At 41.4% G+C, this 12,825-nt stretch overlaps 1 protein-coding gene across 2 annotated transcripts in view; it reads right to left on the bottom strand.

Moving 5' to 3' along the window:
• KNTC1 (kinetochore associated 1) overlaps positions 1–12,825 on the bottom strand; it is a 64,266-nt gene that overhangs the window by 23,178 nt on the left and 28,263 nt on the right. Inside the window, exons 25-40 of one of the 2 annotated variants that reach the window (XM_059677036.1) lie at positions 11,926–12,045; positions 11,696–11,839; positions 11,068–11,166; positions 10,191–10,294; positions 9,937–10,036; positions 8,916–9,050; positions 8,293–8,412; positions 7,171–7,243; positions 6,275–6,342; positions 5,438–5,712; positions 4,891–5,063; positions 4,368–4,465; positions 3,283–3,421; positions 3,002–3,058; positions 1,921–2,087; positions 807–911 (exon numbers count right to left, since the gene is read on the bottom strand). In XM_059677036.1, coding sequence (XP_059533019.1) covers positions 807–911; positions 1,921–2,087; positions 3,002–3,058; positions 3,283–3,421; positions 4,368–4,465; positions 4,891–5,063; positions 5,438–5,712; positions 6,275–6,342; positions 7,171–7,243; positions 8,293–8,412; positions 8,916–9,050; positions 9,937–10,036; positions 10,191–10,294; positions 11,068–11,166; positions 11,696–11,839; positions 11,926–12,045 — 1,977 coding nt within the window. The remainder of the gene's footprint in view (positions 1–806; positions 912–1,920; positions 2,088–3,001; positions 3,059–3,282; positions 3,422–4,367; positions 4,466–4,890; positions 5,064–5,437; positions 5,713–6,274; positions 6,343–7,170; positions 7,244–8,292; positions 8,413–8,915; positions 9,051–9,936; positions 10,037–10,190; positions 10,295–11,067; positions 11,167–11,695; positions 11,840–11,925; positions 12,046–12,825) is intronic. The other variant, XM_059677037.1, reaches the window with a different exon arrangement.

Below are 12,825 nucleotides of genomic sequence, written 5' to 3'. Positions count from 1 at the left end.
TGGGCTTTAAAAGCTCGTCATTAAACTTAATTATAGACCCTATTAAACAACAAGCGTTTCACACAAAGTTAGTTATTATAACACAGTTCCAATGTGTTTGTTTAGTTTTAATATCCTTTATCAATATTATAAGTTTAAGGAAAGCAACTATAAGAATTGTGTTCTAGCACTGGCCAGTTTTAGCTCAGGGGATAGAGCATCGGCCTGCGGACTGAAGCGTCCTGGGTTCGATTCTGGTCAAGGGCATGAACCTCAGTTGCAGGCTCGATCCCTGGCCCTGGTCAGAGTGCATGCAGGAGACAACCAAATTGATGTGTCTCTCTCACATCGATGTTTCTCTGTCTCTCTCTCCCTCCCTCCCACTCTCTCTAAAAATCAATAAAAAAATATCCTTGGGTGAGAATTAACAAACAAAAAAAAGGATTGTGTTCTTTATGGCACAGTAACCTTACCTTTTCTTTTGAATGACTATCTCATCACTTTCTTCAAATCCCCTCCCCCTCTTCACTCTTTTTAAAACATATATACATTTTTATTGATTTCAGAGGAGGGGAATGGGAGAGAGAGATAGAAACATCAATGATGAGAGAGAATCGTTGATTGGCTGTCTGCTGCACGCCCCACACTGGCATCGAGCTTGCAACCTGGGCATGTGCCCTGACCGGGAATCAAACTGTGACCTCAACCACTGAGCCATGTGGTCTGGGCTCCCTCTTCACTCTTAACCTGAGACAGCGGAAGCAACCAGAAGAGAGAGAAAAAAACACACCCAAAAACAAAAGAGCTTACCAAGAACAAATACTCACTTTGTGCAACAGCGTTGTAGCATTTCCCCTGACAAACGTAATGGCTTTCTCTTTCAATGCCACCATAACTTTCCTTGAATTAACTAACATGGCCTCTCCAAACAGCTTTTAGAATAGAACAAAAACTTGTTAGGTCCACTTCTATGCATCATTGTGAAAACTTTCATCAATATATGCAAAAAGCACAGGCAATTAATCTATAATGACAGAGAGCTGGGGCTGGGGGAGAACTGACTAGGAAAGGGCAAAAAGGAACCTTTTCAAATATCTAGATTTTCTTTCTTCCTTCCTTTCTTTCTTTAAAATACATTTTTATTGATTTCAGAGAGGAAGGGAGAGAGAGATAGAAACATCAATGATGAGAGAGAATCATTGATTAGCTACCTCCTGAATGCCCCACACTGGGGATTGTGCCCAAAAGCTGGGCATGTGCCCTGACTGAGAATTGAACCATGACCTCCTGGTTCTAAGGTCAACACTTCACCATTGACCCATACTGGCTGGGCTCAAATATCTAGATTCTTAAATCTGTCTATACCTTTGAGTCTATATCTTTACTTTTTAGCCTATATCTTGATTGTGGTGTTGTTGACAAGGCAAATAAACTGGCTGATAAACTTCAAACATGTGCATTTTAATTTTGAAAGCTAGACTTCAATGAAGTTCATTTTTCAAGAGTTGTAATTTAATAAATAGCAACAGAGTAGTAGCAATGATCGCAATCCCCTGAGACCAGCTCCAAAGGCAAGTTACGAACAGGCAGTTGGTCTTCTAGAATCTGTTCCCCGATGCTGTCAGGTAATAAGTATAGTTTGGGCCACAACAGAACGAACAGCAGACGAGAGTTTTGGCCTCATGGGATCCCTGGCCTCGGAGGTTTCCTCATGCGGAAAATGGAGAGTCTTGGGGTTGTTGCAAAGATTGAATATGAAATGTGTGCAAGGATCTGACCACCACCTGAATCTTAGGGACACTCAACAAATGTTTCTTAAATCTGACGAATTACTGATTTCCTTGTTATAGAGCCCAATAGGAAAATGGGGACCCCAAATGCCTTTGTTTGGCAGTGTTTCTGTGTCTGTAGTCACCCAAAGCATTTGTTCTCGAACTGTACCTTTTCACTCAAACTGGCATCCATGAAGTTTGACACAGAGTACTGAAGACAGGTACCAAATGAAAGAACGACAAATCTCAGGGCCAGCTCCCACTGGCTCGATTCCTGCAGGCTCTGAAGCAGGGCGGAGATGGAATTTATACAGGGTAAAAAAGTAAGGCTGTCTCCTGTGAAATGATAAAAGTATTTTAATATTTAGGTATTTTTAAACAAATTAGATCATATTATTAGAAATTGTTTTGAGGGACAGAATTACTTCCTCATTGCAGATAATGGTCTCCAACTTAGTAAATGAGAGAGTTAACAATGAAGTTTGATTTACGCCAGAAAATCTTAAAGTCCGCTAGATAATGAGGTATTTTGATTGTGACCTGCCTACTTTGAGATGCTTAAATCATTACCTGAGGAAACCATTTCTCCACTAGGAAAACCAAAATTTATGAACAGCTTCAAAAACTTAAGGCTATAAAGCTAATCACATAGTTTTCTGACCCTTTGAAAGAATAACAATGTAACAGGAATCCTATATAATAAAAGGGTAATAAGCAAATTGACCCAACAGCAGAACGACCAGAATGATCGCTCGACCAGTCACTATGAGGTGCACTGACCACCTCTTGGTTCCTTTCCCCGGCCGGCAAGCTCTCATTGCCCAACAGGGGGTGGGTGGCAGGGGATGCAGGCGGCACCAGGCCAAGGCCCCCGCCCTGCCGGTCGCCCAACACACAGAGGGCGACCCGCAGCGGAGGCGGGGCGGTGAGCAGGCGGGAATGGCCAACCTCTTGGTCCCTCTCCCCAGCCGGCAGGCTCTGATCACCCCATGGGGAACCGGGAACTACGGGGAGGTGGGGGCAGGGCTGGCTGCTGGCAGCCAGGGAAGATGGCCCTGATCATGGCCCTGATCGCAGGCCAGGCATAGGGACCGTACCCACGCACGCATTTCATGCTCCGGGACTCTAGTAAATAAATAATTATATTAAGAACATGAAGTCAGAGTCATATTCAGGATTCCAAGGAATTTCTACATTGGTATATTTACAAAATCATCATACAAAGGCCGTGCATTTCTGATGTCAAATACCTTCACTGACGGAGCAGTATGGTAAACTCGTAGAATCCAGGGGATGTCTCTTGCTTTCTACAAGAGAATAAATTAAATAAAAATCAAGAAAATAACTCTCCCGTGGAGCACACATGCACATCACAGAGACATTCTTTTGTGTCTGGCTTCTTTTGCTCAGCATGATGCCACGGAGGTTCGTCTACATACTGTGTTGTAGTTCTAGTTCCAAACCTCTATAGTTTAAACTCCCGTCAATAAAGCAGAGATACACAGACAGTAAGGCCACGAAGGAGATTTACCAGCTAGAGGGACCAATGATGAGATCAGCTCGTAAATCACAGGGAGCACCATCTGCGACTCCAGAACGATCCCATCCTCACTGAAGAAGTCGCTGTAGGACCACTCTTCATATGGGTCTTTGTGTGTTCCAAAAGAAGTCTGAAGACCAAATTGCACAGAAAAGATGCCCATAAGGAAACTCCAAAGCACACAAAACTATCCTCACCAAGCAGAATCCAGAATCAGGGATATTAGAGTCAAATGCAGTTGGATGGTCAAATATGACTACATAGTCTGTTCCTTCTGGTCGATGGCTTATCACAATGCCATTTTATTTTAATAACTATTTAAAATATATTTTTACTGATTTCAGAGAGAAAGGGAGAAGGAGAGAGATAGAAACATCAATGATGAGAGAGAATCATTGATCAGCTGCCTCCTGCACGCCCTCCACTGGGGATCTGACCCGCAACCCGAGCATGTGCCCTGACCGGGAATTGAACTGTGGCCTCCTGGTTCATAGGTTGATGCTCAACCACTGAGCAACACTGGCCAGGCTGACAATGCCATTTTATGTTTGTTTATTTATTTAATTTTTTTTTTTAAATTCTCACCCGAGGATATTTTTCCATTGATTTTCAGAGAGAATGGAAGAAAGAGGGAAAGACAGAGAGAAATATCGATGTGAGAGAAACACATCGATTGGTTGCTTCCTGCACATTCCTGACCAGGGCCCCGGCCAGGGAGAAGTCTGCAATATGCCCTGGACTGGAATTGAACCCAGGACCTTTCGGTCTGCAGGCTGACGCTCTATCCACTGAGCAAAACCGGCTAGGGCAACAATGCCATTTTAAATTAAACTGTTAGCCTAAGATAAGGACAATGCTCAGAGGTGCCTTGTCTGAGGCCCAATATTTCCTAAGACTGTGCAAATTAGAGGCAATAAATGTGACTGGAAAAGAGAAGTGGCTTCATGCCCACTGGTCCAGAATAAGAAACTACAAGAGACAAGTCAGTATTTGTGTAGACGATGAATGTGACTTAAAGGTGGTGCGTGTGGAGTGGCAGAAGCTTTGGCTTAAGGAGAAAATTCAAAAGCATTTACTTTCATCAGGATCCCCCCGTCGTCCATCTGGCACTGTCTGGAAAGCTCGACGGCCATTAGCGTGTATTTACACAGTTCCAGAGCATCTAGGAGGAAATCTGAAAGACAATCAAGAAAAATCATTAACTAATAGTTCACTTATTTAGAATACTGACAACCTGTTAACAACCACGACTCAAAATTCTAAGGCAGGCCACAAAGTAGAGAGGTTCCCACATAACCCTGACACACGTCACAGGTTTTCTTAAGCTTGGCTGGAGAGCAAGACCAGGTCTGGGGGTGGGGCAAGGGATTTCACAGTCCAGGAAAGTGAACATCGCCATGGTCCGAAATGACATCGTCACTATTTGGTGATGTTTTAAGAATCCCCACAGAGAATGGATCATAACCATCCCTTTGTAAAATGGAGATAACGCCGACCTCTTCTCTCGTGACCGCAATGCCCAATGTAAAGGGGCAGTGTCTGGGAGCTAAGTAGGACATGAACCACAGCTCAAACTCTGTGTAGGACAAATCTTGTCACCTGGACTGCAGATGGTGGCAGCTTGGCACGCGAGGTCATGTATTTCGGAAGGAAGGCTTAGTCCCACCGGTGCCGTCATCGGAACGTCATTAGCCAACATCTGACAAAGCTTCTGACACGTCAGAAACAGCAGCTGCCCAGTGTCCGTGTTGCAGTGATACTTAAACAAGTCTCTTCGGAAGAAAGGAAGAGTTGGAAGTTAGAACACTTATCGAAGGTAAATGCACTTGTCTTTCTTGGATCAATATACAACCACCACCAACTTTTAAAATGACTTCATGGTCTTTAGTTCGTTTTTTCCCTCAACTTGTTTAGGATACTGTTAGCTGTCAGATGCAAGGTGAGGTTACCTAACTATGCAGTGTTAGTCAGTTGTCTTCTATGCTACCACCTCCGGGCCCAGAAACCCAAAATAGGCTCGCAGGGTGAGAAACCGAGAATCACGGTGGTGGAAAAGGAAAGTATCACTGGCCCTCCCCGACCACCGTGGAAGTAAACGAAGCAGATGCTCCCGCCGAGGAGCTGTGGGGTGCGGAGCTGGACGCACCTGCATTTTTTCAGCGCCGTTCCCACCTTCCCGTCGCCCAGGGCCCTCAAGGTCAGCTCCGCCTCCAGCTCTTGCTCGGACACCTGCAGGGCCAGGGCCTGTCGGTGCAGCTTGGACTCGGTGCTCAGGCTCTTCTTGGCCGCCGGCTCTGCAGTGCCCCTGGGTTTGTGCTTTGCCTGCGCGACTTCTTGAGCTTTGATGTACTGTTCACGGAGCTCTGCTACCAGGGAGTGATTGCTGTAATCTTCAAATGCAAGAAAGACCTCAAAGTTCTCCTGCCGCAAGGAAAGCAAGACAAAGCCCCAAGTCTGTTTAGTTCATCCGTTGTAAAAAGCACCGGGAACAAAACACCCCAAACAATTCCTTATTGTTGTTGTCAATGTAATTTTTATCTCATGGACTCCCAGAGGGTTCCAGGGTCCCTTGGGATTCCATGGGCTGTACTGTGAGAGTTAAATCTGCCAGCGTTAATTTAAGTTTTCACAAAGAGATCCTCTACTTTTTTCAATTTGATAAAACTTATCCCTTTACTTTGAAAGTCCTTTTATTTATACAATCTTTTACATTAGGAAGGCCCTGGAGCCAAAATAAAATTGTTTTCAAATCTCATATCTTAGGACAGTTAATCAATTCAAAGGTAACAAATATTAATTTTTAAGAAAGCTGAGTTGTCTAAAATAAAACCATATAGAAAAATATTTAAGACACTATGAAAGAGTAGACAGTATATCCAGTCTCTGAAGGCCCGTGCGGAAAACTTAAAGGAGGGGCTGACCATCTATGTCAAAGGCATTGATTAGTCCAGTAATAATGTTCAGTACAGCTTAATACCTTTACCTGTAAGCTAGCAACAGTTTTAAATAGATTCAACATGTCTTCACACTCATCCTTCTTCTGCAGATTGTCTGTAATTAAAATTTTTAGTTATTGCAGACATCCAAATTCCCACATTACCAGAATTTATAAAAGCCAAATTTTAATTAGCTAGGTCTATTGAGATGCTGATTTAAGACAACTTAAGTTCAAAAAGAAATCTAATTATTCTTTCAGAAGGTACAAAAGAGAAGCTTATAGGTTACAAGAGAAATGGCAATTTTTATGAAATAAATTGTAGCTTTTTTCTGCCCGAGTTACTTTGTTAATCATTTTATTTAAGTTCAAGATTAAATAGGTTCCCCCCCCCCAATCATAACCAAATGATAAGAAGAAATATGAATAAAAAGTGCAAGGCACCAAAGAAATCTAGTCTAGCATGAAATAGCTTCCTGAAACATAACAACTGAAAAGTTGATTTTAGATGCATCTATTCTTATGCTACAAATCAACAGAATAAGGCAAGGAAGACTTTTCACGAAGAAAAGCCGGTGGGGTCAGCAAAAACCATCAGAGCAGAACAACTGTGGGTCAGGATAAGGTTGGCGTTGACGCCGGAACCGGTTTGGCTCTGTGGATAGAGCGTCCGCCTGCAGACTGAAAGGTCCCAGGTTCGATTCCGGTCAAGGGCATGTACCTGGGTTGCGGGCACATCCCCAGTAGGAGATGTGCAGGAGGCAGCTGATCGATGTTTCTCTCTCATTGATGTTTCTAACTCTCTATCTCTCTCCCTTCCTCTCTATAAAAAATCAATAAAATATATTTTCAAAAAAAAAAAAAAAAGATTGGCATTGACGCTCCTTCTGAAAAGGATGAACTTTAGAACAAAGCCAAGGTGAGGGGACAGAGGTAGACATTACCTTTCTGAATGTCGCACAGTACTTTAAGAATGTCTACTGATGTCTTCACTACAGACATTCTCCAGGCCTTGTCCTAAAAAGAAAGATGCAAAATGAAATCTACGTCCTTATTTGCTACTTTGGTGGTACACACACGTAACAAACACATGAAAACTATGGGATCAGAAAAAGCAATAAAAAATTGCTGCAAAGTCCCTCTCAGGAGCACTCCCAGTGCATTTCCGCATTTCAGGTCTTGCTCTCCGCCCCACCCCCTCACTGCGAGTTACCTTTGCCTTTCCCTCTCCTAGAGCTGGGGAACCAAGATATGGCCCCCCCCCCCCGCAAAAACAAACAAACAAACACATTTCCCTAAAAGTAAAAAAATTATGTGAACTGCTGAGACAGGTTAGGAGGTATCTATCTCTAAAGGTTTAAAAGACTCAGCTACCCTGGATAAATTAGGTATTTGGTTCCTTATCTCTAAAAGAAGTGAACTGGCTCTCTTGAAATGGTTTCTAAGTTTCAACCTTCTAAGATAATTTATATTTATGCTGTTTCTGTGGCTGACATTTGATAGTAATGACTATGTCCCATACAATGAGGAAAATTGCTTATACTGCAAGGCATGATGGGAAACTCCTAAGTAAACAAAGACTTCAATTAATCCTAATTCATTTAGTGTGGGCTCAAGCCAAAGCTCAAAAGCAGCCCTATGTGGCTTTTTTATTTTTTTAAATTTTAATTTTTTTTTAAATTTATACCAACTTAACATTTTATTATTGAAATGGCTTTTTTCTTTTTAAAAAAATGTTTTTTATTGAGTTTTAGAGAGAGAGAGAGAGAGGGAAACATCAATCGGCTGCCTCCTGCCCGCCCTCTACTGGGGATTGAGCCCACAACCCAGGCATGTGCCCTGATCTGGAATCCAACTGGTGACCTCTTGGTTCATGGGTTGATGCTCAACCACTGAGCCACACTGGCCAGCTGGCTTTTTTTCTACGTAGTGCATTGACACGGGAATTTTTATATTAGGCCATTCTAGCAGTGAGAAAAGCAGATATTCACATTTGTACTTTTACCCTATTGCTTCCTCTCCATAAAAATTAGATTTACCTACATTTTATTCAGTGAAAATCTCACCTCTTTAGAATCATCTGGTTTTTCCTGCATTGCCAGTCGTGCCCATATAATGACCCTTTCTGCAGTCTTCTTAGCTTCCTCTGGGGGCAGAGACCGCAGCAAAAGGACACAGTCCTCACCCTATACACAGTGTTTGCAGGAAGAAAAAACAGCTGACACCTTTGTGCAAAAAAACAGTGGGACTTACTTCTCATTTTCTATTTAAAGAAAAAAAAGATATTTTGAAAACTAGATTATGGTAAGATAAAAACATGAACATTCTGTTGATGATAGCAAACAAAGAAATTAAATTAAAATGCCACTCTTTGTACTTTGTAATTCTATGAATAAAAATAAAAAGCCCATATCCTATTCTGGAATCAAAGGGTAGCACAGAAAATGTAAGACGTGAATCTGAGTTTTGTTAAGTAGTAAAGAGTGTGAAAACCCATTAGCTATTCACAAAACACTTTTACAGAACCTACAGATATGAAAAACATGGTCAACCTAACATTCAGTGTTTTTATCTTGGTATAATTTTATCTTGTGTTAATCTATGTAGATAATTTGGTTGTTTTGAGTTTTTAAGGGTTTTGCTAACAAAGAAACCACACGGAAGAAAGGACACTATAACACATCCACACCTGGTCTCTATCTATCAGGTCTATAACCCTCAGACTGTAGATTTCATCAGGAGGCAACATGTAGGCTTGGGCCACCTTCAAAGCGTCTTCTAAGGAGGATGGGACATCTTGTTTGAGAATGTATCTGACCACTCTCTGAAACAGACAATATACACATTAATTTCTTTGTTACAAAATCTCAGAGAACCCAAAAACCATCCCTTTGAAAGATAAAGTATTCATTAAAATAAGGCAGTGTCCTAACCTGTTTGACTTAGTGTATAGAACATCGGCCCTCGGACTGAAGGGTCCCGGGTTTGATTCTGGTCAAGGGCATGGTTGCGGGCTCCTCCCCAGTGGGGGCCGTGTGGGAGGCAGCTGATCGGTTTCTCTCTCATTGATGTTTCTAACTCTCTATCACTCTCCCTTCCTCTCTGTAAAATCAATATATTTAAAAAATAAAATTAAAAAAAATAAAGATAAGGCAGCAAAAAACTAAGCTGTAAGAAAAACATTAAAAAATAATTTACATTCTTACTTTTTTATTTTAAATATATCTTATTGATTTTTCCACAGAGAGGAAGGGAGAGGGATAGTTAGAAACATGGGTAAGCTGTCTCCTGCACTCCCTCTACTGGGGATGTGCCCGACACCAAGGTACATGCCCTTGACTGGAATGGAACCTGGGACCCTTTAGTCCGCAGGCTGATGCTCTATCCACTGAGCCAAACCGGTTAGGGCTACATTCTGACTTTTATGACAATCCTGCCCAACTCCCCCTCCCCAGCTTTATTGGGGTATAAATGAAAAATCATAGTATATATCTAAGGTGTACAATGTGATGATTTGATATACTCATTTAGTTTCTTAATTTACCATCTGTTGTCCTCTCTACTCCAATAAACAATTAAGTGCCCTATTAACGTTCTGTTTGACAAAAGCAAGTTAGTGGAGAACCTATTACCTTGAAGAACGTGAAATTCTCATTAAATTTCCCAGATTGCCCTAGAAACGGGGTCCAAAGACCCCTCATTGTACTTACCATTATTTCCTTGTTTAAGAGGTTCACCTCCCTTATTCCATAGCCTCGTAAAAGTTTTTTCATTTCCATTAGTTTGTAACTCTCCTGTAATAACTTGACCCTAAATGTAAATTCATTGGTATTAACATGGGTTATCTTCTTTTATGAAATACCAGGGGGACACGGTAAAGGGCAGAACACCAGAAACGACTGTCAACTCAACACACGAGGTTTATCCAACACCAACGAAGCTGCTTGGTGGGCTGCAATCTTACTTGGGGTGGTCCATTTCCAAGTGCTGTTTCACCAGCTGCTCCACCGCTGCACTCCAGGGAACCACGGCTGCGTACATTATCTTAAGCACAGCGTCGAATATGAGCTGCAGAGACACACACAGGGCAGTGAGCAGCCTGGGAGGTCATGCAAATTAATGACATTGCCTTCTCTACAGCAGAGGTCCGTCATCTACTGTATGACTGCAAAAGTGTACCTTTCTTCCGATTTTCACACACAAAGGGCAATGCTAATAGTTAAAAAAATATTCTCGCCGAAACCGGTTTGGCTCAGTGGATAGAGCGTCGGCCTGTGGACTGAAAGGTCCCAGGTTCGATTCTGGTCAAGGGCATGTACCTGGGTTGCGGGCACATCCCCAGTAGGAGATGTGCAGGAGGCAGCTGATCGATGTTTCTCTCTCATCGATGTTTCTAACTCTCTCTATCTCTCTCCCTTCCTCTCTGTAAAAAATCAATAAAATATAAAAAAATATTCTCTCTGCTGGAAATTAAGTCATATAACTCTATTACTTTCTACAGACTGTGTTTAAAAATATTTTTTCATGAGTTTTTTTATCCATATTTTATAATGCTGCTTAATAACAGTGAAGTAGAAATAAAGGCATATTGTAATGTATTTTTCAAATTTCTCTGTGTTTGAGAAACCACACGCATCCAATTGTCTATGGTGGTTCTTCTTGGGTGGGAATAAGAAAATGTTCCCTTTTAATTTTCATAATTAAAAAAATAGAATGATGGGTGGTTTTGTAATTATTCCTACTCCTTTTCCATTCTACACAAATTCTCTTGTGACGACAAAGTAAGTGTTCAGAAAAGCCGCAGTGCTGAAAAGGAAACTGCGCGGTCACCACGTACTCACGTCTGTGTCAGACAAACACCCTATGACCGCCATGGCTTTTGCTTCCCACGCCGTCTCAAAGAGTGACGTGGACTTTGAGCTGCATCTCTTCAATAAGTCCTAACGAGGGATAAGCACATGTATTTTTAAATTTAAAACTCTGACTAAAACAACAACAGAAAAGTAAAACACACATACAGATATAAATAACTTTTATGGATGTGTGAAAAAAACAAAAACTTCTACTCAGCAATGGTAAAAAAATACAAAATTGCTAAAACCTTGGCCTTCAGTTCTACATGGTACAGAAAACTTAGGAAGGAAACATTCTTGAAGAATCTATAAATAAGATTACTGCACCTCATTAATGTCTACAAAAAAATAACTGCTAATATTTATAGAGCTCATGCTCCTATTATCTCACAGTAACCATTTGCAGAAAGCCCTAATATTATCCTGTTTTGTTCAAGATTACCAGTCAATCAATAACAGAGTTAACCCACATTCTTAATCAATAATCTGCACAAATCCTAACGGTAAAGCAGTAAATGTTTAACTCAAAGGACTTAATAATACATCGTATTAAAATTTAATGCAATCATACACTGCAGAGATGCAAGAAATCAGACTGGACGTAAGAAAAAGTTACCTCTATGTACAGGAGGAGGAGTTCCTCCTCTTGCAAGTCATGTTCCCTCATGTACACTCTTATGAACTTCTCTAAGATGGAAGGAATAAGCTCGGGCGCCAACACTTTGTCGAACATTCGGAACACAATGGTGGTGGTATTCTCCTGGATGCCCAAAAAGACGGTATAAACGCAAACTTTACTCATCCTGGCTACGGTACAAAGTAACGTGGATAAACCTAGACCTTTACCTTCTCAAAATCAGAGAGGGCCAAGTTGCAGTTGTATTTCCTGTGCAATGTGATCAACTCTCGCAAGTTATTTACCAGGGTCCTCAGCTGACACACTTCCTCCGTGTTTTCATAATCCTTCTGAAATAAAGGTGTTAAGGATACGAAATAAAAGTGTGAGGGAAATATGCAAAAAGGTCAGAATTATTTTATACAAAATGTGAAAATTGCCATGATTATGTACATAAGAGGAAACCTGCAAATTATGCCTTTAAATATTGTAGGATTTTAACTAATTGACTAGTACAAATGAACAGATCAGAATCTGACAGAAATCTGAAATTTCCTTTCTTAAAAATATAGAAAATTATTATTAGTATAATATACTTAGGTACATAAACATCATTTAGATGGCCCTCAATGTCCTATCTGTATTGATCATGACCAAACTTTTTTTTTTTATTAACTATACATTTTTTATTGATTTCAGAGAAAGAAGGGAGAGGGAGAGAAAGATAGAAACATCAATGATGAGAGAAAATCATTGATCGGCTGCCTCCTGCACTCCCCCTACTGGGGATTGAGCCCACAACCTGGGCATGTGTCCTTGACCGGAATCACACCCAAGACCCTTCAGTCCGCAGGCCGATGCACTATCCACTGAGCCAAACCAGCTAGAGTGTGACCAGACATTTTTTAAAGTTATATATAAGGACCAGACTTTTCAATATTGGTAAAAGGCAATTAACAGGGAAAAGACAAAGTAGTGTTTTATAGCAAAAAGAAAGTGCTCTTCTGCAGAAAAATATATTATAACTAGGGGCCCGGTGCACGAAATTCGTGCACTGGGTGTGTGTGTGGGGGGGAGTGTCCCTTAGCCCAGCCTGCCCCCTCTCACATACTGGGAGCCCTCAGGCGTTG

This window comes from Myotis daubentonii, chromosome 19, assembly GCF_963259705.1.
Source record: "Myotis daubentonii chromosome 19, mMyoDau2.1, whole genome shotgun sequence".
Taxonomy (NCBI): domain Eukaryota; kingdom Metazoa; phylum Chordata; class Mammalia; order Chiroptera; family Vespertilionidae; genus Myotis; species Myotis daubentonii.
This window is presented reverse-complemented; position numbering and strand designations above follow the sequence as displayed.